This window comes from Suhomyces tanzawaensis (genome assembly GCF_001661415.1).
Source record: "Suhomyces tanzawaensis NRRL Y-17324 unplaced genomic scaffold CANTAscaffold_4, whole genome shotgun sequence".
NCBI lineage: Eukaryota > Fungi > Ascomycota > Pichiomycetes > Serinales > Debaryomycetaceae > Suhomyces > Suhomyces tanzawaensis.
This window is the reverse complement of record NW_017963639.1, coordinates 372,770-397,413: the sequence shown is the minus strand read 5'-3', so window position 1 is coordinate 397,413 and position 24,644 is coordinate 372,770. Positions and strand designations below refer to the sequence as shown.

The following is a 24,644-nucleotide window of genomic DNA, read 5'->3' as shown; positions in this document are numbered from 1 at the left end:
TAACGTCCCATGCCTACAGCAGCTAGTGGGCCCAGAGTCGGATCATCTTGTCCTTACCACCACTGGCCACGCGCTTACCGTCTAAACTCCAGTCCACAGCATACACCTCATCGGCGTGGCCTGGTAAGTCCACGTTCAACTTCCTGGTTCTGATGTCCCACACCTTCAAGGTGGTGTCTTTCGAGCAACTGACCAAGAGTCTGCTGTCAGCAGACCACGCAGTCTGGTAGACTGGAGCCACATGGCCCCTGAGGGTGCCGATAAACGTGCCTCTCAACCCGTCCCACACCTTGATGGAGTTATCGAACGAGCTCAGCACCACGTAGCGGCCGTCGGGAGAGAAAGATACGTGGTTGACCAACTTCTGGTGGCCTGTCATACGGCAAACTGGCTTGGATGACTTCAAGGGTTCCCACAAGTACATAGTAAAGTCGTCACTGGCAGTGACGAGTCTCTCGCTCACCACTCCGTTGACACGAGCCACCTTTTCGTAGTTCTGGAGTGCCTTGGCCCTCAACTCCTCGGGAGAAAGCTTTTTGGCCGATGAACGGGTGCTGGAGTGGTCGAAGCCTCCACGACGCAACACGTAGTCGGTGGAGATTGTCAAATGGTTGACCCAATGGGCATGGCTCTTCAACGTCTGGATACATTTGCCGCGTGCACTGATATCCCACGCCTTGATGGTCTTGTCGTGGGAGGCACTATACACAAGATTGGAGCCTGACCATCTGACACATGAAACCGAGTTGGTATGGCCGCTCATCGAGAGCGTGCACACTCTGCTGGTGGTGTCCCACACCTTGACAGTGCCGTCCTTGGAGCCCGAGGCCACTCTGGGACGCTCACCCACAGCTACCAAGTGCAAGGGCTCCCAGGTCAACGAAGACACCCACTTGGTGTGTCCCACCAATGGGGATCCCAAAGGCTTGCCCAGCAGAGCATCCCACAACCGCACGGTGTTGTCCATGGACCCCGTGGCGATCATGGTGCCACAGGGTGAGTAGGCCACACACAACACCCAGTTGGTGTGTCCTGCCAACGTGTGCATTGGGGTCTGGGTGTCGCAGTCCCAGATTCTGGCGGTGGAGTCGCCTGCTCCCGAACACATTCTGCCGGAGTCGTTGGGGGCAAACAGACAGCACAAGATGGTGGAGCCGTGCCCGGCAATTGCCACGCTGGACCTCGTCACAGGACGCACCTTGAACACGGCACGCGGCGTGTACACCAACGTCATGAAGTCTTCAGTGGTCTTGATACCTGGTTTCAACACCGACGCCCACAAGTTGTCCTTGATGTCGACCAACTTGCCGTCGGCACCTTCGCTGGTGTCCAACAACGCAAATGTGTATGGAACAGGGTCGTCGTTCTCGCCGTTGAGCTGGTTCAACAACTCCTCGAGCTGCTTTTCACTGATTCCTCCTGGCACCCTCATCGACCCTCCCACGGACTCCCCGGTGTCAGAGGCCTGGAATTTGATGAGCACATTGGGCAAATCCGCAGGGACAAGCTCCAACTCCCGCACCTTCTGGGCCTCCCTCTTTTGCTTCTTGGATGGTGGCGGTACTACGGTGGCCATGATGTGGTTCGTGGTATATATTGTCTATACATGGGCTCGTCTGAAAAATCAACCTGCGATGAGCGGGCTGTATGCAGGACGCAGATCTGGGGGAGCTCAGATGAATAACTCACCGCTGAACTGGCGTGTGGGCTTGAGCTCGGGAATCGCCTTGGGCTTGCTGAGCTTGTTGATGGCGGGTGGCGTCTTTTTTTGGGCGTTGCTGTTCTTGTAATCTGGAATTGCCTCGTCCGCAGCCGCACTTTTAGTAGTGGTTCCTGCCTGTTTGCTCTTGGGGAGCCTTCTCTTGGGGCCCTTGGACCTGCCCTTGTTCATGTGGGTAAGGGCACCCGAAGCACTGGTATCCTTCCTGGGAGTTTTCGCGTTGGCCGCAGGTGTAGGGTCTGTATTGGTCCGAGTCAATACAGCCAGCTTCATTTCGGGAACCGTGGTGGCACGGAGAATCGACGATAACTGATCCTGGAATGAACCAGGCTTGCCTGATTGTGTTAATCCAGCTTGCTTGTCTGGACTAGCCAATTTCGTGGGTTTTTCGGGCACTCTGGCCTTCAATGGCTTGTTATCTTGCTCTCCTGCTACTTCCCTAGACGCTGGTTTTTCTGGCTGATCTTGTTCCAGCTGCTTGGACTGCTTGGATTGCTCTGCATTCGCTGGCTTTGTTGGCTTTTCTGGCTTTTCTGGCTTCTCTGGTTTCTCAGGCTTTTCTGGCTTGTCGTCTTCTCTCCGCTTTAGGTTCTTGAGTGCAACCAATCCCTCAATCGTCTCATCTGCTTTATCAAGCTGATGGTAATTCACAGGTTTCGATCCTAATTTCTTCATCTGCGATCTCAACAATTCAGTGTCTTGTTGCTCGTACTTGGTGGGAGGCTTTATACGCTCGTCTGGCTTTTGTTTAGATGATAACCGGGACATTGTCGACTGAAGTAAGTCTTTTTCCTCGTGGGTATACTTTTCAATCGATGGTTTTTCTGGCTTTGGTGGAGGTTTTTTGCCGACACCTAATTTAGACATCGTTGATTTGAGTAATTCCTCTTCATTTTTGGTATACCTATCGATCGATGGTTTACCGGGCTTTTCTGGAGCACTTTTGCCTGAATTAAGCTTGGACATCGTGCTCTTTAGCAACTCATCATCCTCATTTACCACACCAACAGCAGGTCTTGGCTTGACAGGACTGCTTGACCTACTCTTCTTGAGATTTTCAAGCTGGGAAAGGTATTCTGGAGCTTCGTGCAGCACCTTCTTTTTGGGACTCGACAACTCGGGAGATCTGGTTTCGGATGATGGATGCTTCAATTGTTCGAAGCGACTCAAAAGCTCAGGTTTGTTTTGTGCTGGAGGTGGTAACTCCGGCTTTGAATCCTTCTTCACGATCTGGAACGAAGGCTTTGACGGGTTCTCGATGTACTTGTGCGAGTCGCTCTTTTTGAGAGCACTGTCTATCCAACTTGTTGGCTTCTTACCGGCCATGATCAGCGGCGAAGAACTCATTTCCGAATTTGCACCTTTCAGTGTAGACCAACCTGGTGAAAAGTTTGAGTGAGAAGGAGACTGTCGTAAAGAAGATTTGGAGTTTGAAAGAGACGACATCCAGTCAGTTCCTTTTCCAGAACCCCTAGAAAATGGAACTGGAGATGTTTCTTGCTGTGAGACTGTAGACTTTGAATTTGAAAGAGTTGAAGACAACCAGTCTGACTTTGGTTTCGTGCTGGGTGGGGTCTTGCTGTGGTTTTGCATTGTCGAAGTAGTAGCCTTGTTCGTCATAGTAGAAGAGAGCCAATCTGATTTTGGTTTTTGAATGCCCGAGTTGCTGGAGGAATCTTGGGTATGGGATGTTGTAACACTATTGGTCGAAAGTGAGCTTAACCAATCACTTTTCCCCGGCTTACCAGGCTTTGGCGGAGGCTGCTTCTTTTCCTCTTCTGGTTCACTTTTTTTGGGTACTCCCTTCTGGATACTTGAAGAAGAGTAATAAACTCTTTGGGGCAACAATGGTTGCGAAACCGACGACGGAGGGTTTTTCATGGTGGATGGAGGTACCCAAGTAGGCTTTTTGCTCTTAATTTCAGGTTTTCTTTGATCTGTTGGTTTCACAGCTTTTTGTTCTTCTTGGCCCTTTTCGAATACATATTCCGTAGACTTTGCCTCATTTGATGTCTTATCGACTGCAAATACATTCTGTATTGAGGACTCGACCTTTTCATGACCCGAGCTCCTGATGTGCTTCTCCATATCAGCAAAGGATCTATATTTCTGGGGCTCATCCGGTTCTGAAGCCAGGAAGACCTTTGGACGCCTAGCATCCGCTTCTTCAGATTGGTGATGGCTCTGCTTTTCTGACGGTCTTGAGCCTTTCTGCTGGGGTCTCGCCACAGGGTTCATCAATTCTATCTGGAACGTCTCTTCCAGGCGGGAACCAAGCGATTGGCGATCATCTATGAAGTTGATTTTGGAACCTGAATTGCGAACGTCATTAGGAATGCTCTTTGCGGGTTTTGGGGGCGGTGTTCTTTTTACTTCGCCGTCTCTTCTCCTTGGGAGTGGAGGGGCAAACTCTTCGTCCCTTCTTCTGGGCAAGGGAGGCGCATTTTCGTCCGCTTCTTCGTCCCGTCTTCTTGGTAATGGAGGTGGTAGATCAGTCGGGTCTCTTTTCAAAGTTCGATTGAACTTCAACAGGGGAACACTGGTGGAATAGTTCGACCCACGTTCGGAGGAAGAGACGTGACTATGTGAGGGCTTTACGGGAGACGAGCTGTTCAGCCTCAGTCTCAACTCGTCAATGTTTCTCTGGAGGTCTCTTTGCCGTTGTTGATCCTCCTTCAATCTGTCCTGCGAGAGCTGCGACAAGCTGGATAAGAAGTCGTCCACCTTCTTGGTAGATGGCGATACGTCTGTCATGGTGGAGGCGGTAGCTGCCTTTTGGTGGCCGTGGTGTGGTTCCTATCGTAGATCTAATTCGACTGTGGTCGTGCAGCCATCATTTTGGCAACAGCTAGGAATGTACGATAGCTGCAAGATTCTAGTGCTACTTTCGGTGTATCGTCAGCACCAGACGTTGTCGATGGTTATCCACGAGTTGATGACTGCCCATAATATGTCTCATGAATTTGCAGGTTTGGTAGATATAAGATGCTTTATTATGTGCGGTCGCTAAACTGTACAGCGTCCTTTTATTACCAAAGGATTGCAGCATACTATCAAGAAGACAGAGTTGAATATAAAGCGTTTAACATTCCTTCATCACAAAACGGTCAGTAAGAAAAAGAGTTGAATCGAGAGCGTTCAATCTATCAATCAATCGTCAGAAAAGAGACTAGACAGAGACGGATCACTCGCATCCTCAAGGGCTTTGACCAAGATCCATAGTGGCATTTCCGGTAATGGTGCTGTTGTATTACAAGAGGACTAAGACGAGTACTTCCCATCAACACCAGCAAAGCTAGCCAGGTAGCTCGAAAGTTGATTAATCACTGATTGACTCCATCCACCTACATCTGGAACAATAACATTTATAATAGCAACTATACTTCACGACCTTGAACCAATAAAATAAACCAACCTTAGCATTAGCCAAGATCTTTTGCAAACCTGAACCAGCACCTTCAAAACCCTGAATCAACACCGTTCATCACCTTTTATTATCCTTTACAACTGCAAACCCTTATCAATTTTAGCAAGCCCACCAGTGTGTTTGTGTTCCTGGAGATTCTTTGCCAGAGAGGTGTGTGCCCCCAATTGACCTGCCCATATAATACTGCTCGTTGTCATGCAATATGGCATTACACAGTTAGGAATCCCCCAATTCCTAGTGTAACTCTGCAATTATAGAGCAATTATCACAAGGTAGATAAAGTGGTGACTATTAACCGTTCCCTGCATTGAATCTTTATTTTTATCGGGAACCACAAACACATTGCATACTGATGGCCGATTTGGTCTAGCAATAAGCTTCAAGGGTCTTAATTCTCATCGCAATACCCTTCCCAATACCTTTTTGATGCATAATACCCTTCAATTCTCTGTTGAGTTCTGGTTCAGGCTTCTTCTGGCTTGTTTTGGGTGCAGGTGGAGTTAGACAATTCTCACTCGGTGACTCGGCTTCGTTTTGGGCTGTTGCCTGGTCCTCTTCGTGGAGATTGTTAGCCTGATCATGGGTAGCGTTTAACTTGGAATTCATTGCACGTTCCCGCAGTTCAATCTCCGATCCACAGAAGTCCGAGACGATACTTGGTCCGCATGCCTCCCTATACTTGACATTGTGCTTCTCAGTATGTTGAAGATCGTTTAACAACATCCTCAACTCGTTCTTGAGACTAGTCTCACGTATGTCGAAGCTCTTTTTGATTGCGGCTGTATCGTTCACAATTTGTGACTTGGGCCCATTTTGAACCGTTTTCTGGTACCTTTCATGGAGATTGCTAGCCTGGTCATGGACAGCATTTAACTTCGAATAGATTCCTTGTATCTCCAGCTCGGTGGTCAACCTTTGAGAGTCCAACAGGGTGTATAAAGGATGATTTGAACCTTTAGAAAGCCTCAACTCATTCAATTGTTGCTTAACATACTCTAGATACCTTAACAACCCTTTCAATTCTCTCTTGAGATCGGCCTCACAATTCTCGAAGCGTTTTTTAGGTAAAGCTGGATGATTCACTATTGGTGACTCAGGTCCATTTTGAGCCGTTTTCTGGTACCTTTCATGGAGATTGCTAGCCTTGTCATGGGCAGCAGTTAACTTCGAATAGATTGCTTGAATCTCCATCTCGGTGGTCAACCTTTGAGAGTCCAACAGGGTGTATAAAGGATGATTTGGGCCTTTCGAAAGCCACAAATCATACAATTGCTTCTTAATATACTCTAGATGCCTTAACAACCCTTTCAATTCTGTCTTGAGATCATCCTCGGAGAACTTTTTGGTTGCAACTGGATCCTTAACAATTGGTGACTCAGGTCCATTTTGAACTGTTTTCTTGTTCTTCCTAGCTTGAACATGGGCAGCGGTCAACTTTGATTCGATTGCTTGTATCTCCAATTCAGTGGTCAACTTTTGAGAGTTCAACGGGGCATATAAAGGATGATTTGGGCCTTTCGAAAGCCACAAATCATACAATTGCTTCTTAATATACTCTAGATGCCTTAACAACCCTTTCAATTCTGTCTTGAGATCATCCTCGGAGAACTTTTTGGTTGCAACTGGATCCTTAACAATTGGTGACTCAGGTCCATTTTGAACTGTTTTCTTGTTCTTCCTAGCTTGAACATGGGCAGCGGTCAACTTTGATTCGATTGCTTGTATCTCCAATTCAGTGGTCAACTTTTGAGAGTTCAACGGGGCATATAAAGGATGATTTGGGCCTTTCGAAAGCCACAAATCATACAATTGCTTCTTAATATACTCTAGATGCCTTAACAACCCTTTCAATTCTGTCTTGAGATCATCCTCGGAGAACTTTTTGGTTGCAACTGGAGTCTTCACAATTGGTGACTCAGGTCCATTTAGAACTATTTGCTTGTCTTCGCTAGCCTGAACATGGGCAGCGGTTAACTTCAATTTGATTGCTTGAATCTCCAGCTCGGTAGTCAACCTTTGAGAGTCTAACAGGGCGTAGAAACGATGATTTGAGCTTTTAGAAAGCCATAAATCATACAATTGCTTCTTAACATACTCTAGATGCCTCAGCAACCCATTCAATTCTCTCTTAAGATCAGTTTCACCCTCTGGTAGTGGTATAACCGTCCATTCAGGAGCCTCGGAAGGACCAATGCTCTCTCGAACCGACTTCATATCCCAACTGGAAGCGCATTCAAACGCTTCATCGACATTCTCCGGCTCTTGTCTAGAAGCGCAAATTGCGCCAGTATTTGAGGATATAATTTTCTCTGTGATTGCCTTCACAGCTGAATTGGAAGCGTATTCGGATGCTTCATCCTCTTGGATGATCTCTGGATCTAAGTCATAAGAGCATATTTCGGCAGTCGCAGAGGAATCAACTCTCTCTGGAATTGACTTTATGGCTCTAATGGATGCAAATTTAGACGCTTCATCAGCATTTTCTGAACCTGAGTCACAGGAGCAGACTGAAGCAGTCTCATCTTTCTGGGTATTTTCCAGATTTGAATTTGTAGAGTAAACTGCAAGACATTCAGGATTTTTGCAGAAATGGAAATTTGAACCTGAACAGCATACTGGAGCAACGGAAGTATTGTTGGATTCGACAACACTTTTATAGGAAAACTGAGAAGAAATTAGCGAAGAGTCACCCAGCTTGTATCCAGGAGATCTCCTTGAAGTACTAGAGAAGATGGCCTTCAATCTTCTCAAACTGCGTGCTTTTGTGTTTGTACTATTTCTTTTGATAGCTTGCTTCATTCTGGTAAGACTAAATCTTCCTCTTGATCCATCAATGTAAAAGGGGTATTCATACATCCCTTCATCGATTGGTTGATTATCTGGGAACTCACAAACTTTGTCGGGGATTAATTTCTCAACAAATAATGGGTTCTCAAAAACTGCCACAAATGGGCCTTCATCTTTCTTGTTGCCATGGACAATTGCCTTTGGCTTGGAAAGATGGTAACGGGACATGCTTGAGTAATCGGTTTGTTGATTTCGTAGACTTTTTACTTGAGCTTGTTCGAATTTATACTAAAAAGAGTATGAAGAAAAGAATCCAAATCTCTAGGAGGGCGAGACAAAATTTATACCTGGTGTACAAAAGGAAAAGTTGCAAGGTGACAATACGAATGGAGAAACTACTGATTTGCTACAGGCGAAGAGAAAGATAGAATACAACGAATACAAATGGGTACTTCTGTTAGGCTTTACTGTTAATCGAAGCTCAAACTGCTCTCTCAAGCAGTCAAACTTGTAAACTACGAACCTCATTCAGACCCTCTTGGATGTTGTTGGCTGCGAAAAAGATCACGTGTTCAACGTTTTTGGGGGAGGTCAAGATTCAGCACTTGAATGAACGACTTCACTCCTGTGACATTCTCCAACTCTTTCCCAAGGTTGAAACCAGTAATGCCCAAGAATATTTTTATATTTTTGTTGTATTAAAAACTGTGGGACCTTTATTCTCCGTAGATAATAGAGTCAAATGGCAAGCCACACACTTTATTGTGTTTCAAATTTTTTGTTTCAGAAACCTCCTGAAGAGAATTCGAGGAAGACGTGCGACAAATGTGTCTAAGTACCAACTGTGATCTTTTCTTCACCATCATAGACACCGTACTTGGTTAAAAGAAGTAAGATTCTGGTTATTTGCAATCACATCTTATTCCACTTTACCTTTTCCGACTAAATAAACCCTAGCATTGGGCAAGAGAAAAGCCCCAAGCAACGACCCAGCTTATGAAGCTGGACAGCAAGTAAAGCTTAATTTTCCTTTGTGAACGCTCTTTTATACCAAAGTAACTAATTGAGACAACTCTGAAATCCCCAAGACTATTCAGATCATACAGATGCATATCTTATTTTCGCAGCTAAATTTGCAACCAGAATCCTCAAGTCTTGCCTCTGAACTACACCAGTGTCACATCTGCCATTTGTTGATTATATATTACTATCGTATACATGCGTGAATCGTCGCTAAATTTTTTTAGGATGGGTTGAACGGAATGATCCCAAATCCACCGCCCCATGCATCATAAACCGAGCCAGCAGACTGCTGTTGCTGCTGCTGTTGCTGACTATTTCCCTCTGGGAAAACAGAGCCCTGGCGTGTGTAAACATTGTAGAAAACACCATAGGAATTGAGGGTTTCTTCGTCGATTTCCTCTTCGTCGACCGCGTTGCTTTGTTGTGCTCCTTGTTCTGGCTGATCCTGCGGTTGGGGAGTACTTCCTGTGCCAAAGTAATGCAACGGATGGTGCTGGGATACTGGCTTGTCCTTCGAGAGCAGTCCTGTGTGCTGCGACTCCTGTGATTGCTGTACTTGCTGGATGTGCAGGAGATGTTGCTGTTGCGAAAGTTGTTGATTTGGATCTTGGAGCTGGTGTTGGTATTGTTGTTGACGTTGATGCTGACGCTGCAACTGGCGTTTTTCAGTGTCGTTTGAAGTTGGAATGGTATTTTCTGACCCAAAATAATGCATTTGCTGACTTGGAGGAATCGCTTTTTCTGTTTTAACTTGAGGCAAATCAGTTAAGTTTCTCATAGTCTCCCAGAAGTCCAACCCCTCCTCATCATCGCTAACTTCATCGCGCTTAAATCGTTTTGAGGCATCCCCTGTATCGATAGTGGATCGTTTTCTATTATTGGCCTCTGATGCTGTGACCATTTCCACCGCTTGTGTTAACGGTGTCAATGGATTAGAACTTTCGTGGGATATATCCGGTTTATCTGGACCCTTGTTGCTACCGTGATTCAATATTCTTGCCAATTCTGAATCTCTTATACTTGTATTAGAACTCGAATTCACGTTTGTGCTCGAGCTGGTGCTTTTCCCCCGTTTACTCGAATGATGATGATGGTGGTGATGATGGTGGTGATGATGTGTAGCGCTTGAAGCAGGAGGTGAGCTTGATGAGTTCAACTTGGGGACCTCTGTCAACGGAGGTAAGTAGTTGAAATGCTGATATCTTGTCAATTGGGTCTCCGGTTCCAAGTAGTATGCAGATTGATTTCTGGAATTTTGTCCGTCTTCTGACGGGCTTGGACCAGATACTGAGCTGGTGGTGCTCAAGTTTTTCTCCTTATCATCCCCACCGTGACTTAAGATGCTAAAAGGAGATGTGCTGGTTGGATAGCTTGCTTGAGCATTTGGTGGGGAATAATGATGATGGATATGTTGATGTACGGTGATTTCTAGGTTGTGACGCTTTGCGTACATGAGTAATGATTGCACCAACTCCTGATTTTTGATTACTCCTCCATTTTCATCATCAAAAACATTGTGATGTGGTAACTCTATTCCGTCCCCTGGTTCGTTAAATGTGTACTTCCATTCGACCAGACTGTTGACGGGTCTGACTTGTGGTGATACTCTGGTGGCTTTAGAGTTTTGAACCTGGATATCGGGATTGGTAGCTGGGAACGAGGCATTGATATTATTATTGTTATTTTCTTTGGATGAGGAAGAATTGGTATTGGTATGGACATCTAAGTCTTCCACCTTGATCTTGGTGATCAGGTCTACCTCTTGCTTGATCACTTCATCGGCCTTTCCCCTGGCGACATCAGTGACTAACTTTCTCCAACGGTTACGGCATGTCAACGACGGCCTTCCATGGAACTCGTTGGCTATGGTCCTCCATTTGGTTCCATGCTCTCTCACCTGTCTAATCAAGAGCAAGTCCTCATCTCTAGACCATGGCTTCAATCTGTCTTTGGTGCCTGGGTCCAATACTTCAAGGTATCTTTTAGCACACTGGTCATCGGTTCTCCCTTCTATTTCTGCGGAAACACGCTGCCACGAAGCTCCGTGCTCCTTGAATGCTTGGATCAACTTTTCGTCCTCCTCTTTAGTCCATTTTCCTTTCTTTAGGTTTGGATTTAGTGAGTTGGTCCACCGTTTGCGGCAATCCTTGGGCTTTCTGGCCCCGTTGGGAGAAATCATCTGGGCAATCACGTCCCACTTGACGCTTTCGGGGTCAAGGAACTCCAAGTTATCCCTGTACTTCTCGTTCATGATCTTGGTGATCTGTTCGTCCTCTTCCTTGGTCCATGGCTTTCTGGAGCCTCGACGGAACGTTTGGAATCCTAGCGACTCAGTTATTGCCAAAGGATCGATCTGGGCCAACCGTTTCCGGCCGGAACGCTTGTCATCGGACATTGTCAATGCCAATTGAATTACTTCCTTGTCTAGTTGGAATTCAATGCTGGACTGAGTCTTAAACACTTCAGTGCTGGTAAGATCTTGAACAGGATAACAGCTAGTGTGGAGATGGGCACTCAAGTGCAATGCCTACGCCTGTATAGGATAACTAGACTAACCGTGGCTCTATGGTTGTGTCTATCCCAACCAGTCAACTAACCCGTGCTTCTTGCAGTTTGCAAACGGGATTCGGGCCAATGGAAGGTGTTTTTCACCTAGCAGTGGTCGTGCTGTAGGATTGATAGCTTGGAGTGGATGGCTTAAGTGTAGGCCAAGTTTAGATCTTATCGTTTGGCGGGGTCAGGGTGGTGAGGGAGGAGTCATTAAGGAGTAAGGAAAATTTTGACTCGCCATCATTGTCCTGCATACGGCGGGTAGAATACAACCCCAGTGAATGCAATCAAGACATCGGTAACGAGTTCGACGCACAGAGTACAGGGCAGGGCCTGGTAGGCCCCACCCGTATTTACTGTAAGTTTTGCAAGTCCTTGAATTTTTTGAATTGAAATATACCATCCTTTTATATGAATATGGATCGCCAGAAAACTAACCGGCCTAGAAGTAGCAGTAGCAGCTAAGAACCGCAGTGGCTCAGAAGTAGCAGTGGAAGAGTAACTAGCCACGAAGTGGACGAAGTGGATCGGGGAAACAGTCGTACACGTTTATCCCTTATTTTTCCGTAGCTTCTTGTCCCCGTTTATTTTTCTTCAGAAACTGACTTGTTTCTGATGTTTCTGTTGTCGATGAGTCTGAGCAAGTTTCTCAAAAGCATGGCGATGGTGACCTTGCCAATGGAAGGAACGTACAACGCAGCCTTTCCCTTGATGTCATCGTTGAAGTTCTTGGCACTGGAGAAGTTGATCACCACCGTCCCGTTGGTCACATACTCGGTTGGAAACTTGTAGTTTTCCGATGGAACTCCGGTGATGATCACATCACAGGTAGGAGCTATCGATTCGACAGTGTGGGTGCTTGGGTCCAAGTCAATGACCTTGTGACGCTGGGCCAGCAAGTCGTCCCCTCTGGTGAACTGCTGGATGTTGTTGATGTCGAGGGAGTACACGGTAGCTCCGTCATTGGCCAAAAGGGCCGCCAAAGGCCTTCCCACGATCTCAGAACGGTTCACCACCAAGATCTTCTTACCGTACAAACGGTTGCCGTAGTGCAAGAGCTTGTTGTAGACACCCAAGTACTCCAAGATCTTAACCATAGCCAAAGGGGTGCAGGGCAAGATCGACTTCTGCTCGTTGTGGGGAGGGTCCAAAAACCGCACGTTGTGGTACAAGTTGTGGTAGTACATGAAATTCAACCCCTCCACGTCCTTTTCGGTGGAGATCAATTGCTGCAAGTACTGGTCCTGGTTATCGCCAAACACAGGGAAATAGACCATTATACCGCTCACGTTGTCGTCGTTGTTGGCGTGGATGAGTTTGCTCTCCAACTCGTTCTTGTCAGTTTCTATGAGCTCGTACTCGAACCCCAATGACTCGCAGGTCTTGCTCGTCCAGTTGGCGTACATCAAGGCAGCAGGGTCGTCGTTGGCCAAGAAGCCAACGAGCTTGGGACTCTTGCCTGAGGCCTTCACTTGCTCGGTGATCTCCTCAATGAAGGGCTTAGCGATGGTGGAGGCCAAGATGGTTCTTCCTGCTGGTTTGGTGGACATGTTGCGTTGTTGAAACTGCTGGGCTCGAAGCTGGACTAAATGGTCACGGTTGAATGGGTCTATCTAGGAACAATAAGTGGAGATGCCAAGGGCTCGTCTTACTGTGGTTGTTGTTCAAGCTGTGAGGGAGGCTTGGATATATACCGGAAATTGATCGGGTATGGAATGGGGCGAAAACGGCAACGGGGACAACGGCAATCTTTTATAAGTTTCAGTTGCATGGTCTTCTCCACTGGTGAGATGGGGCCAATAGATTAGATCACGTGTGGTGCGAGTCAAAAAGTTAATGAAGTTAACTCGGGTGCAAAATGCGTGACAAAGAGAAGCATGGAGTCCGGGTGGTGCCTACAACTAGAGACCTTCAGTTAGTAAGAAAGTGAATTCTAAGGCAATGAATTGAACTTGTATATATGTGCTAGTTCCTCAAGTGTGCAGAGGCATTTTTGTACAAGCTTTGCCAGATGAATGCCTCGCTCAACATCAACTCCACGTCCTTTTCTGTCCACGATTGTGTGGGTGGGTTCTGTAAAAACAAGAGGATCTCCTGGAAGTCCATGTGCTTGAGCTCGGAGCTAAATTTCACCAAAAATGCAGCACACACATACACATGGAAGTTGTTGAATCCCAACGGAGTCTCCGAAAGATAAGTGTCCCACATTCGAGTGATGAGGTTGATGGAAACTTCTCTCATGAGAAGACAGTTCATCCAGCGAAACGCGAACTGGATGAACTCAATGCCTTCATGGTCAAAGTGATTAAGTAGCTCGATGTCGATTCTTGAGATGAGGTTTTTAAGGTCTCCCACTTGGCGTAGAATTCCTGGCTGCTCATGGATATAGTTGTCTGTGATGTTTTCAAGCAACCGCGATAAGCACCAGTATGTATCTGCCTCGATCAAAGAAAGCACTCTAGAAGAAATTAGTTTTGGATTGAATGTATCAATAGTGTAGTCTCCGAGCCTGGGGTCCTGGAGGAGAGCTTGTTCAGCAGTGTCTGTATCATCCATTAGTCCTTGTATGAATAGGTCTTCTTCAGCTTCGTTGCCTTGTTTTTGTATTGAAGCCTTCCGCTGCAATTGCCAAAGGTAATGGCCCAAGAATATTTGAAAAAATGGAGTACATAAATCATTAATACCCTGGACGTAACCACTAGCAGGATGTCTAACTGCCCACAAGTACAAAATCTTGCGCAAGGACAGTTGTACTTCTGGGAAAGAATATAACTTGATTGTAGGGTGGGTACGCTTGACATCTATGTTGATCTGGTGATAGAGTTGCTTTTCACGGTTGGTGCCAATTGAGGTGCTCGAAGTATTTGAGGGTGCATCGTCTTCGAAATCAATATTGGCCACAGCTTCTATGCCTTCCATATATTCTTGCCTTTTCCTCTTCAAGGTAGATCTTTGTCTAGACTTATTTGTAGGAAGGTATCCTAGCAATATTTGCCAGGTTAAAGCCCTCAATTCCGGAGGAATTCCATTCCAGGCCAATTTGCGCAAGTCTTGAAGATTGATGCTGGAATCGGTGGTAAGGACTTTGCGGAATTTTGAGTACTTTGAATTCAACTGGTTCAATTTGTTGATCTCCAATTTGGCCTGGTAGTCCTCGAAGTCCATTGACTCTTTTTTAGGAGACTCCAAGTTGGACGTAGACGACGAGGCGCTAGGGAGCGTGAGATCGGGGTACAACGAGTCCAACATTGGGCTTGGCATCAAGTTCAACGAGGATCTGGACGAGCCATTAGACTTCGACTCTATGTGGGTCACTCGCGACAAGTTACGGTTTTCTGGTTGTTTGGGAACTACCGACACCTCGTCGAGCCCAGCGTCCCAGTCGTCGTCCAAGTCAGCGTATCTGGAGTTGGACTGAGACCTTCTCCGAGACGAGCTTCCCGGAGTCTTGGTGTATTCTTCTCTTGTGGGCGAGCGGTGGGCGCTGGGGGTGCCCAACGACACAGATCGTTGTGTAGGCGTCCGCTTCAAGCTGCTGGAGATAATAGACCCGCTATTACTGACGCCTCTGGGCATTCCCCCCGTGCCCTTGGGCGCTCCCCACGCCAAGCTGCCGTAGATATTGCTGTTGGCCTCCTGGTAGTCGTCGGGCTTGGTGGAGGACGAGGGCGACTTGCTGGCAGATGAGCCTGTCAAGGAGAGGTTCTTCAAAAACGACGACAAGTGCTTTCCACGGCCACCGTTCTCGCCGAAGATGAACTCGTTGTTGGAGTTGCTGTACACCTGAGCCATTTCCTGTTTCTTCTTGCCCATGATGGATTGGGGCCGATTGGTAGTGGTCACTTCGATTTTGGTTGTGCTGTAAATACGGCGGTGCGAACGGCGGCTGATCACCGAGTGGGTGCAAGAATTAGGGGAGTAGAGGCAGGCGATAGTGGGAACGGAGTCTAGTGGTAGTCATAGTGCTAGAGCACACTGGGAGGTCTGGTGGGTCTACCAGGGGTTCTAGGGACTTTACTGGGGGTTACTGGAGCACTACTGTCAGGAGCCAACTACTCTGGTTGTTTACTGGACTTGTGGTGAGTTTACTGGGAAGTTTAGGAGTTGTGGCGAGTCTAATGAGTTTAGTAGGCTTTTTTAGTTCACTGGGAGTAACTGGAGGTTACAGAAGCCCCTGGATCTGGTGTGCTGTACTAAGTTTACTGGAGTCGCTGGTGCTTTCTGTGATTTCAGGTGAGTTTACTGAACTTCTGGTCAGTATACTGGTGCCATTATAGTCACTGGTGTTTACTGGGAGTTACTGGGACTCCTGGTGAGTATACTGGAGTTCCGTTGAGTTTGCTGGAGTCACTGGTATCAGTTGAGCCTATTTAGTTCACTGGGAGTCACTGGGAGTCATTGGGAGTCATTGGGAGTCACTGGGAGTCACTGGGGGCTTCTGAGGCTCTGGTAAGTTTACTAGACTCATTGGAGTTACTGATATTTTACTGGGAGTTCTACTGAGTTCACTGGAGTCTCTGGTGTTGGACTCCTAACCCGATTCTACGGCTAGCTCGTAGTGTACACGATATATTGAGTTCTACTAGTATTAACTAGGCAGAGGTGACCTCGCCCTTGACAGCAACAGAGCCTTGCTTCAATTCTCTACCAGAAACATGCAAGGTTCCGTCTTGGGTGACATTGACAATGACCTCCAACTTGGAGTTTGGCTTCAAATCCTTCAAGGTCAACTCAGCCAACAATTGGCCAGCCTCGTAGACGACTTCCTTCTTGATCTCAGGTTCTTCGTCGGAGTAGTCGTCTTCAGAGTCCTCGGGGTCCTCGGACTTCTCAGCCTCGATCACAGTCTCCTTTATGGTTCTCTTACCTTCGAACAACTGGATGGCTACGGCAGCAGAGTCGCCGTTGGTGACCTCAACAGACTTCTTGATGGGGTAGGCGGTTTCGGCCACTAATATAGGCTGGAACTGACCGTCGGCAGTCTTGATACCAATTGGCTTGGCCAAGTGCTGGGTGTTGACGACAACTGGCTGTAAGGATTCTTTGACCTCTTCCTCGTCGAAGCTCTCGATCAAGGAGGCCTGCAAGGCAGCACCACGAGCAATCAACTCGCTTGGGTTGGCAGCCTTGGAGTCCAAGGAAGGAGCAACCACAACGGTGGATTCAGGGAATATGAACGAGACGTTGGAAGCCAACTTAGGAGTGTGGGACGAACCACCGACCAACAACACTTCGTCGATGTCCAAGGTTTCCAAACCAGCCTTGGTGACAACCTTTTCCACGAAAGCAGTCATTTCCGACAACGGTTGTCTGGCAGTCAATTCGTATCTTAATCTGTTGATGGTGGTGTGGAAGTCGAAACCTTCGGCCAAAGACTCAATGGAACAGGTGGAGGTTTGCACGTTGGACAAGGTCTTCTTGACAACAACCGATTCGGCTATCAACTTGGCCAAGGATCTTTGGTTAGTTCTGGGGTTGGCCTTGTACTTCTTCTCGAACTCCTTGGCAAAGAACTCGGCCAAGGCAGCATCGAGCTTGGAACCACCCAAGCCGTGGTCGTGGGCAGTAGCCAATATGGTCAAAACACCGCCTCTGACAGAAATGACAGCGGCATCGGATCTGATACCTCCAAAGTCGGCAACCACGTAGATCTTGTCTTGCAACAACTTGTCTTCTTCGTTGGATAAGTGGGCCAACAAAGCAGCAGAGGGCTCGTTGATCAATTGCAACACCTTCAATCCAGCCTCATTGGAGACCTTGGTCAATTCTTCTCTTTGGTGGGCAGTGAAGTCGGTAGGAACGGTGATGACAACACCCTCGATGTCCTTTCCGATGTAGTCTTCAGCAGCAAGCTTGAGCTGCTTGAAGTGTCTCTTGGTGATTTCATTGACGCTGAGGGTCTCTTGGTTACCGTTTCTGGTGATTTCGTAGGCAATGCCTCCATCGGCAGCCTTGATGGCTGGAGCTCCGACCTGGTGGGAGTCTTTGGCGTTGATTTCTTCGTACTTCTTTCCGATGTAGTCTCTAAAGTTGACAACGGTGTTTGGGGCGTTTCTGATCAACTGGTTCTGGGCTTGGGTGCCGTGGTATTCATCGCTTCCGACATATGATAAGGCAGATGGAATTGAACGGTCACCGTCTGGGTTGGCAATGACATCAACCTTACCGTCCTGGGTTGCAACAGCAATGGACGAGGTAGTGTTACCAAAAGTAATACCAATAACTGCAGACATTTTTGGTTTAATATGAAGCTATCTCTCCTTGTCTACTACAGTTTGAAAAATTTTTTGATGCCTGTAATTTGCGATTACGTAAGCAGCCCATCTGTGAGGATCGCAAATTAATTAGTGATGAAAAGTGGGTTAGGGAGAAGGCCCTCCAGGGAACAAGACTGACCGTACCACCTTTGGCTGGAATAGTGGGCATGGATTGTCTTTGAGGTAAGCAAAAATTTATTAAAAAAAGCAGGTCGTACCCGGATTCGAACCGGGGTTGTTCGGATCAAAACCGAAAGTGATAACCACTACACTATACAACCAATTTCTGAAGCTTAAAATCGCGACAATTAACAGATTGTATTTGAGCAAATGAGGCTGATTATGTAATCACAGAAGCTAGTAACAGTTGGAGAAAGTTGAACTTTGTATGACATTAGTGACTCTAATTACATGATATTACATGGCTATTTCTGGACTATAAATTGATGCCGTTACTGAGTGGAAAATATAAAGCACTTCCATTTGCATGGTAAATTCAATTAAGGCTTCAAGAAATAGTACAGTATGGATCAATTTCAATAGGAATATAGATTAATTAAACTACAACGGTTTGACCATAAAGGTGTGTTATCCATTGCAATAGGTATATAGTCAGTAGATTATAATATACTTCCCATTAGCAAAAAATAAAAATAGTCAGTAGATTATAATATACTTCCCATCAGCAAAAACAAATTGGCCATTGATGTCCCACTTAGCGTCGGACCCACTGAAAGTACATTTAATCAAGTATAATAATTAGAAGTTAGATGGACCGATATTATTATCATACAACTAGTGAGGACTATTAGTTCAATACTTATGCATCAAGATGCTGTGGGTATTAATTTGAATAGCCTAACAAGAAAGGAAGATCAAGTTCTGCTGTTCAGGATACAACTATTAATGCTGAGTTTCAATACGATGGACTTCTTATTAGTACTGGTTTTTCAGATTGGCTCCACGTCAAAGTTTTTCGCTTTATTACCATGCGTAACTATTTTTAACAACATATGTGGACCTTGCAGGGTTATCTACGAAGTATCAAGTCGCTGAAGAAAACTTCGTTTCAGCACAGTATGATTTCAAGTATTCTAAGTATGAAGGTTGGTAAGCCAAAGAACCCCTTATTCTCCAGTAGCTATTCTTTTCCTCTGTTCCATTCCATTTGCCATCCATAGTCTTCAAATTCTATTTAGATAGTTTTTGTACGTTTTCCAAGAAAACTCTTGAATGCAATATTTGCACCCATTGCTCCAAACGAGAGCATAGAGGAACAACTCCCCTAAAGTAGAACACGAACTAGTGAATTTACTGAAAGGATAAATGTCATTTGCTTAAGAACCTCGTTACTGTGAATTAAAGGCACTGGATGCTTTCAATCACCTCCAAACCATCACTGGTATTATTATTCCTTATTCTCACTCGATTCAATAAAGACTTGCAAAAGTGGAGAGAATAGATTCGGGGTTACCAAAATAATTCATGTCAGAACATTAGGCGTTCATCCGGATGTATGGAAACTATCCTTGTAATGACGGCTCCAACGACAGGGTGCCATGCAGTATGGGCCAGTTCCGCTTTCTCAGTACTGTATGGTACCTGACCGGGGAACAAAATCAAAAACGATTGTGGGCTTTGATTTTAGATCGTTTTCACGGATATCGAACTATAGAAACTGCCACTGCATGTCCATCTACAATGTCTAGATACCAACGAGCCATCCGAATTGCCCTTGCCACCTCGTTCTTGGTAGCACTCGGGCTCTATTTCACCAGTTCGCAAGAGCTCAAGTTTGCCCAATGGGACAAGTATCTCCACAACGGGTCTTCCAGCCACGACGATACGCTAGCAGAGGCCCCAGAAGGAACTCAGCAGCCTGAGCCCAGCACTCCAGCCACCATGGAGGACAAATCGTACCCATCTGTGCCGTTGACAAAGATTCAGCCCATGAAGTTCCGCGTGTACTCTCACAACATCAAAAACGGTGGCCACACCGACCTCGTCCCGGGAGAACAGCCGTGGGAGCACAGAGTGGATGACATCACGGCGTCCATCAAGTTCCACCGTTCGCAAAATTCGATTGTCACCCTCCAGGAGGTGTACAAGTTCCAGTTGGACTCCATCGTGGACGCGTTGAACAAGGTGGGCGAATGGGACTGGTACGGCGTGGGACGCATCGACGGGAAGGAAATGGGTGAATTTGTGCCCATTCTCTTCCGAACCAGTGAGTGGGAGTTGGTGTTCAGTGACACCGTGTGGCTCAATGACAAGGACCCTCGCACAGCGTTGGAGGGCTGGGATGCCAAGTACCTCCGGATCGTATCGTACGTGACCTTAAAAAACAAGCACACTGGCAACCACATCAACGTGTTCAACACTCACTTCGACCATGTAGGCCAGGAGGCGCGACACGGATCGGCAAAGGCCATCATTCGTCGCATGGAAGACATCAACCAGTGGCCATCGATCTTGTGCGGAGACTTGAACTTTGAGCCCGAGGAAGACACCTACGATATTCTTGCACAGAGCCTCCAGGACGTATCCAAGCTCGCCACTGATGACACTCGCTACGGGTACACCGACTCCAGTGTGACGGGTTTTGCAGACGAGGTGTTGGCACTGGGAGGGCAGAAAATCGACTACATTTTTGCACCCAAGTATGCTACGAGCATGAATGGCCAGTGCAAGGGCACGGTACGGATGAGCTTGGAGGCATGGGGGGTACTTCAGTCCAAGTTTGGCCAGTACTACATGAGTGACCACCGGCCGTTAGTGGCGGACTTTTGGTTGGATAAGTGTGAGTAAGAGGAAGGAAATAGATATGGAGATGAATAGTGCGAGACAAAAAGTAAGCTATTGCTCACCAGGCATGAGAAAACTGTGAGAATACTCACTAGGAATGTAATGAAATACTCACTAGGCATGAAACGAGAGAATAGAGCAAGATACATAGATTTCTAGCAGTAGCGGTAGTCAGGATGTTATTTCAGCACTAGTGAGGCAATTAGTCGTAGTTTTTTTAGTGGTAGTTTTTCACTAATAATACTGGTTGTTAAGCTGGTAGTTCTGGTTAGGTCAGCACTAATAATACTAGTACTCCCGGTAAACACCAGTAGTCAAGAACCCGAAAATGTAAATTACCTCGTACTTGATGGTGACATGGGGGTGTTCTCCAGTTTGTGTACGAGAAGGCTTAACTTGAAATGGAGGTGGAAAACTAATGCACCACTCAAGCAAAACCTCATAATAAAACAGCTACCCTACCGATGGATAAACACCCACAAGGCGAACTACGGTTGGAGTCACATCAACATGTATTACTTTCGTCAAAACCAAGCTTATCTAGATAACGTTAGGAGGATCTACTCCATTTTATTTTTTGCGGATTTAAGTTCTGCGGGTACTAGTGGATCAGCTGGTAGTCTCCACTGATAATACTGGTAGCTCACCACTAATAATGCCGGTAGCACTAATAGTTCAGCACTGGTACTACTGTTGAAACAGCACTAATAATACTGGTATTACTGATAGATACTAGAATTAATAGTACTGGAATTACTGCTAGTTCTGGTAGTGCAGCCAGTTCAACACTTATTGAGTGACTAATGATACTGGTAGTAGGGATGTTTTCAATAGTAGTGGTATTTAATTGTTCTGGTGGTACTACCGGTGGCTCAGCATTTTTAGCTCTGCAGCTGCTTCTTCTGCTGCATCTGCTGGCCGCCTAATAATAGCACAATCTGTCACCTCCGGTTCACCACCTGCCTCACCCGAGCCGTCCTATTGTGGACTGCCCCTGTAATTCGGCACAGCCTGTACGCACGTGATCGTGGTTGGCTCGGCTCTTGTCACATTGATCCAAGCTCCACCAACAACAGCATCCAGCGTCTCTTGCCCCCCGCGTCGTCCCACCCGTACCAAAGCTCTCCGTTGACCCACCACCAGGAATACCCCCACCCCCTCCATCTTTTTCCGCCCAATTCGTCCATCTGGGTCCTGGCTTCTGTTTCTTGATAGATGGACACACCATGATGACATCTCGAAAGCAGCCGCCTCCGGTGCCGGCTGAAGCTCCTGCTCGTCCAAGAGGACCCATCCCGTTGGAACAGTTTTCGGCTCTGCCTGGTCCCTACGATGTCAAGCACCACTACAACCGCATGATCAACCAGGAGTTCAGAAACTTGCAGCTCGACCTGTCGTTGCAATCGAAGTCCCTTTTCGACTTGATCGACTACTGTGAGCTCTTGTACGAGAAGTCGTCGCAGGCACTCAAGCACGAGACCACCCGCTCGGGGGCCAGTGCCTCGTCTCATGACGATGCGGTGTCGTACTACATCAAGGGGTACTTGATTTTCAACTACTTCATCAACAGCTTCATAATGCTCCACTTCAAGGGCTTCGACGCTTTCATCGAAGCCAACGAGCAGGACTTCATCATCTACTTGAACGTGTTTGCATTCTACAACACCGAGGACTACGTGACTCTGCCACACTCCATTCCGTTGAAGACTCTCAGGCAGTACGTGTTGGGGTACCTCGTAGAGAAGAACCTCTTGTCATTCAACGTGGAGGAGCTCTACGCCTGGCTCCACCAGTACATCGACTACTTGAAGCAGAAGGACTTGTCGTACGACCAACACCAACACCCAGACTCCTTGCCCAAATCGAACAAGAGCTACAACCTCAACGATTTGAGCCACGATGACGACCTGGTCTTGGACTTCAAAATGAGGTATCCCTCGGTCAACGCCCCGGCCGAAACTGACACTGAAAGCGAGCAAGAGAGCTACTACGTGTTGCCAAACAGACTGGACTCCTCGTTGACAGAACAGCCTCGGGTGCTCCCACCTCCTCCTGCATCACCACCTCCGCCTCCAGAGCATTACACACCCTTGCCTCGTTTATTAAAGCCAAATGGACCTCCTCCCGTCCCTGCAAATTCTCCACCAAAAGTCCCTCCGCCTAAAGCGGTGCCTCGAGCATCTACCATGGCTCCCTATCCCATAGAGAATCAGATTCTTCCTATTGTGGACGCCACAGAAAGAAGCAAGACCCAGGACGACCTATATTTCAACAACAGATCCTCCTCGTTCCAGACCCCCAATCAACAGAAGAATAGATGGTCAATGCACGAAGCCACAGCATTTTCTCACCTCCAGCCAGGTAATCAATCAACAGGCCAGTTTAGCAATTTTAATCAGAACGGATACAACGATTTCGACACAACTCCAAAGAGAGTTAATGAACACCTCTCCCACGGAAGAAATGATAACAGCATGGCCATTGCACCTGGGCCTGGTAGATACAACCGTCCAAGTCAAGCGCTTCCTATTTACAAAGGACCGGCCGTGGCGTTGCCAACCAATGTCCATGCGCATTCCCACAATAGAGATCAATATAGAAACGGATATGCCCAAGCCAATGGCTTCACTAATGCCCCCCAGCCTGGAACTTCACTATATGGCCCCTACAACGGACAGGGCCCCTCGCATCCCTCAATTATTCCGCATCACGTTCAAGTCCAACAGAACCAAATCAAGAACCACAAACTTAATTACATGAAGGACTACGCTGTGTGCGGGCTCAAGAATTTTGGATCGTCATGTTACATCAATCTGACCATCCAGTTATTGTTTGGAATTCATCAGTTGAGGGACTTGTTTAGTCATCTGGAGTATCACAAATACATCAAGGATCCAAAGTTCATAAAGCTTATGAAGCAGCTGAAAGAGCAGTCTCACTCTAAGGACGAATCGTTACTTTCAGAGTCGATCTCGGGACTATTGAGGACATTCAAGTTACATGGCTCATCTTCTATTGCTCCAACAAGATTTACCAGAATTGCATCTGTATTGAAACCAAATTTTAATATTCCTTACGAACAACAAGATGCCCAAGAATTTTTGATTTTTGTTCTAGAAAGGCTTCACGAAGAGCTTTCTAATAAACCTTCATCAGAACATTTCGGCGAGCAAGAATTCGAAAAGTACATCAGAAAATGGGATATTAATATTCTGTTGAATGAGAAGAAAGATTACACGAAATGGTATCAATCCTTATTACAAACGGAAGGTATTTCACCGGTTAACGACTTATTTCAGGGCCATATTCAGAATAAATTGGTTTGTAATAAGTGTAATTATGAGTCTGTTAACTATTCTTCTTTTACTATTTTGTCACTTCCGATTCCAAGTTCAAATGGTCGCAATAGTGTTATTGATTTGTCCGATTGTTTACGCTACTATACTCAGGACGAGGTCTTAAGCGGGGATAATGCTTGGAACTGTCCAAAATGTAATGAAAAAGATGGATCTGGACATGCCCTTGATAACCATCCGGTGTTCACACCAAAGAGATCAGGGATTTTTAAGTTGGGAAGAAGAAGCAAGTCACCTCCGAAGACGAAGAATGCGGTTGTGAAGACATCACAAAACTCCCAAATTTCAACAAAGAAATTAAATTTCATTAAATTGCCTCGAGTATTGTTCATTCACTTGTCCCGATTCTCGATGTTCAACTTGACTGACAAACTAGATGTCAGCATTAAGTACCCCTTAATCTTAAAATTCAAAGATCATCACAACCATGAAATTGGCTATAAGTTGTCGGGATTGATTAATCATTATGGTAACTTGAAGAGTGGTCATTACACTGCGTTGGTCAACAAATCAACAATAAATGAACACTTATTCAATGCCGATAATTTGAAACATCCATATTGGTGTCTTTTTGATGACGACACCGTCAAGGTGAACTTGCCACATGGAAATATCAACCAGCCCCAGTTCCAGGAGTTGAATTCCAGGGACGTCTATGTATTATGTTATGAGCGTATCTAGAGCGACGGTTGGCGCAGATAACTCAAAAATTGATGAGT

General features: G+C 46.4%; 9 protein-coding genes and 1 non-coding gene across 10 annotated transcripts; 2 read left to right on the top strand and 8 right to left on the bottom strand.

Annotated features, from left to right (window-relative positions):
- Nucleotides 1–22: 22 nt before the first annotated feature.
- Nucleotides 23–1,576, bottom strand: CANTADRAFT_90132 (uncharacterized protein; the record flags this gene model as incomplete). The annotated part of the gene is made up of 1 exon (XM_020211658.1): nt 23–1,576. One exon carries the CDS (start codon nt 1,574–1,576, stop codon nt 23–25), a length of 1,554 nt encoding a protein of 517 aa, XP_020064144.1.
- A 96-nt stretch (nt 1,577–1,672) lies between these two features.
- On the bottom strand, nt 1,673–4,474 carry CANTADRAFT_90131 (uncharacterized protein; the record flags this gene model as incomplete). The annotated part of the gene is made up of 1 exon (XM_020211657.1): nt 1,673–4,474. One exon carries the CDS (start codon nt 4,472–4,474, stop codon nt 1,673–1,675), a length of 2,802 nt encoding a protein of 933 aa, XP_020064143.1.
- A 592-nt stretch (nt 4,475–5,066) lies between these two features.
- CANTADRAFT_100578 (uncharacterized protein) lies at nt 5,067–7,989 on the bottom strand. The gene is made up of 2 exons (XM_020206144.1): nt 7,040–7,989; nt 5,067–6,499 (listed from the first exon to the last, which is right to left on the bottom strand). The coding sequence occupies exons 1-2, from the start codon at nt 7,944–7,946 to the stop codon at nt 5,514–5,516; spliced, it is 1,893 nt and encodes a 630-aa protein (XP_020064142.1). The 5' UTR covers nt 7,947–7,989; the 3' UTR covers nt 5,067–5,513.
- Nucleotides 7,990–9,177: 1,188 nt separating this feature from the next.
- On the bottom strand, nt 9,178–11,352 carry BAS1 (Myb-related transcription factor BAS1; the record flags this gene model as incomplete). Its single annotated transcript, XM_020210034.1, has 2 exons — nt 9,178–9,512; nt 9,681–11,352. 2 exons carry the CDS (start codon nt 11,350–11,352, stop codon nt 9,178–9,180), a joined length of 2,007 nt encoding a protein of 668 aa, XP_020064141.1.
- A 739-nt stretch (nt 11,353–12,091) lies between these two features.
- Nucleotides 12,092–13,057, bottom strand: CANTADRAFT_51092 (methylenetetrahydrofolate dehydrogenase (NAD(+)); the record flags this gene model as incomplete). Its single annotated transcript, XM_020209900.1, has 1 exon — nt 12,092–13,057. The coding sequence occupies one exon, from the start codon at nt 13,055–13,057 to the stop codon at nt 12,092–12,094; it is 966 nt and encodes a 321-aa protein (XP_020064140.1).
- A 415-nt stretch (nt 13,058–13,472) lies between these two features.
- GYP1 (Gyp1p) lies at nt 13,473–15,320 on the bottom strand (the record flags this gene model as incomplete). Its single annotated transcript, XM_020209967.1, has 2 exons — nt 13,473–14,760; nt 14,830–15,320. 2 exons carry the CDS (start codon nt 15,318–15,320, stop codon nt 13,473–13,475), a joined length of 1,779 nt encoding a protein of 592 aa, XP_020064139.1.
- Nucleotides 15,321–16,051: 731 nt separating this feature from the next.
- SSZ1 (Ssz1p) lies at nt 16,052–17,761 on the bottom strand. Its single transcript, XM_020207647.1, has one exon. It carries the CDS (start codon nt 17,738–17,740, stop codon nt 16,100–16,102), a length of 1,641 nt encoding a protein of 546 aa, XP_020064138.1. The 5' UTR covers nt 17,741–17,761; the 3' UTR covers nt 16,052–16,099.
- A 212-nt stretch (nt 17,762–17,973) lies between these two features.
- Nucleotides 17,974–18,045, bottom strand: CANTADRAFT_t127. The gene has a single exon. It is a non-coding gene; the product is annotated as a tRNA-Gln (tRNA).
- A 1,621-nt stretch (nt 18,046–19,666) lies between these two features.
- On the top strand, nt 19,667–20,572 carry CANTADRAFT_51120 (uncharacterized protein; the record flags this gene model as incomplete). The annotated part of the gene is made up of 1 exon (XM_020209907.1): nt 19,667–20,572. The coding sequence occupies one exon, from the start codon at nt 19,667–19,669 to the stop codon at nt 20,570–20,572; it is 906 nt and encodes a 301-aa protein (XP_020064137.1).
- Nucleotides 20,573–21,795: 1,223 nt separating this feature from the next.
- On the top strand, nt 21,796–24,606 carry CANTADRAFT_6205 (ubiquitin-specific protease; the record flags this gene model as incomplete). Its single annotated transcript, XM_020210846.1, has 1 exon — nt 21,796–24,606. The coding sequence occupies one exon, from the start codon at nt 21,796–21,798 to the stop codon at nt 24,604–24,606; it is 2,811 nt and encodes a 936-aa protein (XP_020064136.1).
- Between the last annotated feature and the right edge of the window lie 38 nt (nt 24,607–24,644).

Excerpts from the sequence above, each read along its gene's own strand:
- CANTADRAFT_100578 (XM_020206144.1), bottom strand. The coding sequence starts at position 7,946 with ATGAAGCAAGCTATCAAAAGAAATAGTACAAACACAAAAGCACGCAGT. Across the intron at positions 6,500-7,039 it reads ACCAATTGTGAAGACTCCAG|TTGCAACCAAAAAGTTCTCC; the intron begins TTGCAACCAAAA and ends TTAAGGATCCAG.
- SSZ1 (XM_020207647.1), bottom strand. The coding sequence starts at position 17,740 with ATGTCTGCAGTTATTGGTATTACTTTTGGTAACACTACCTCGTCCATT.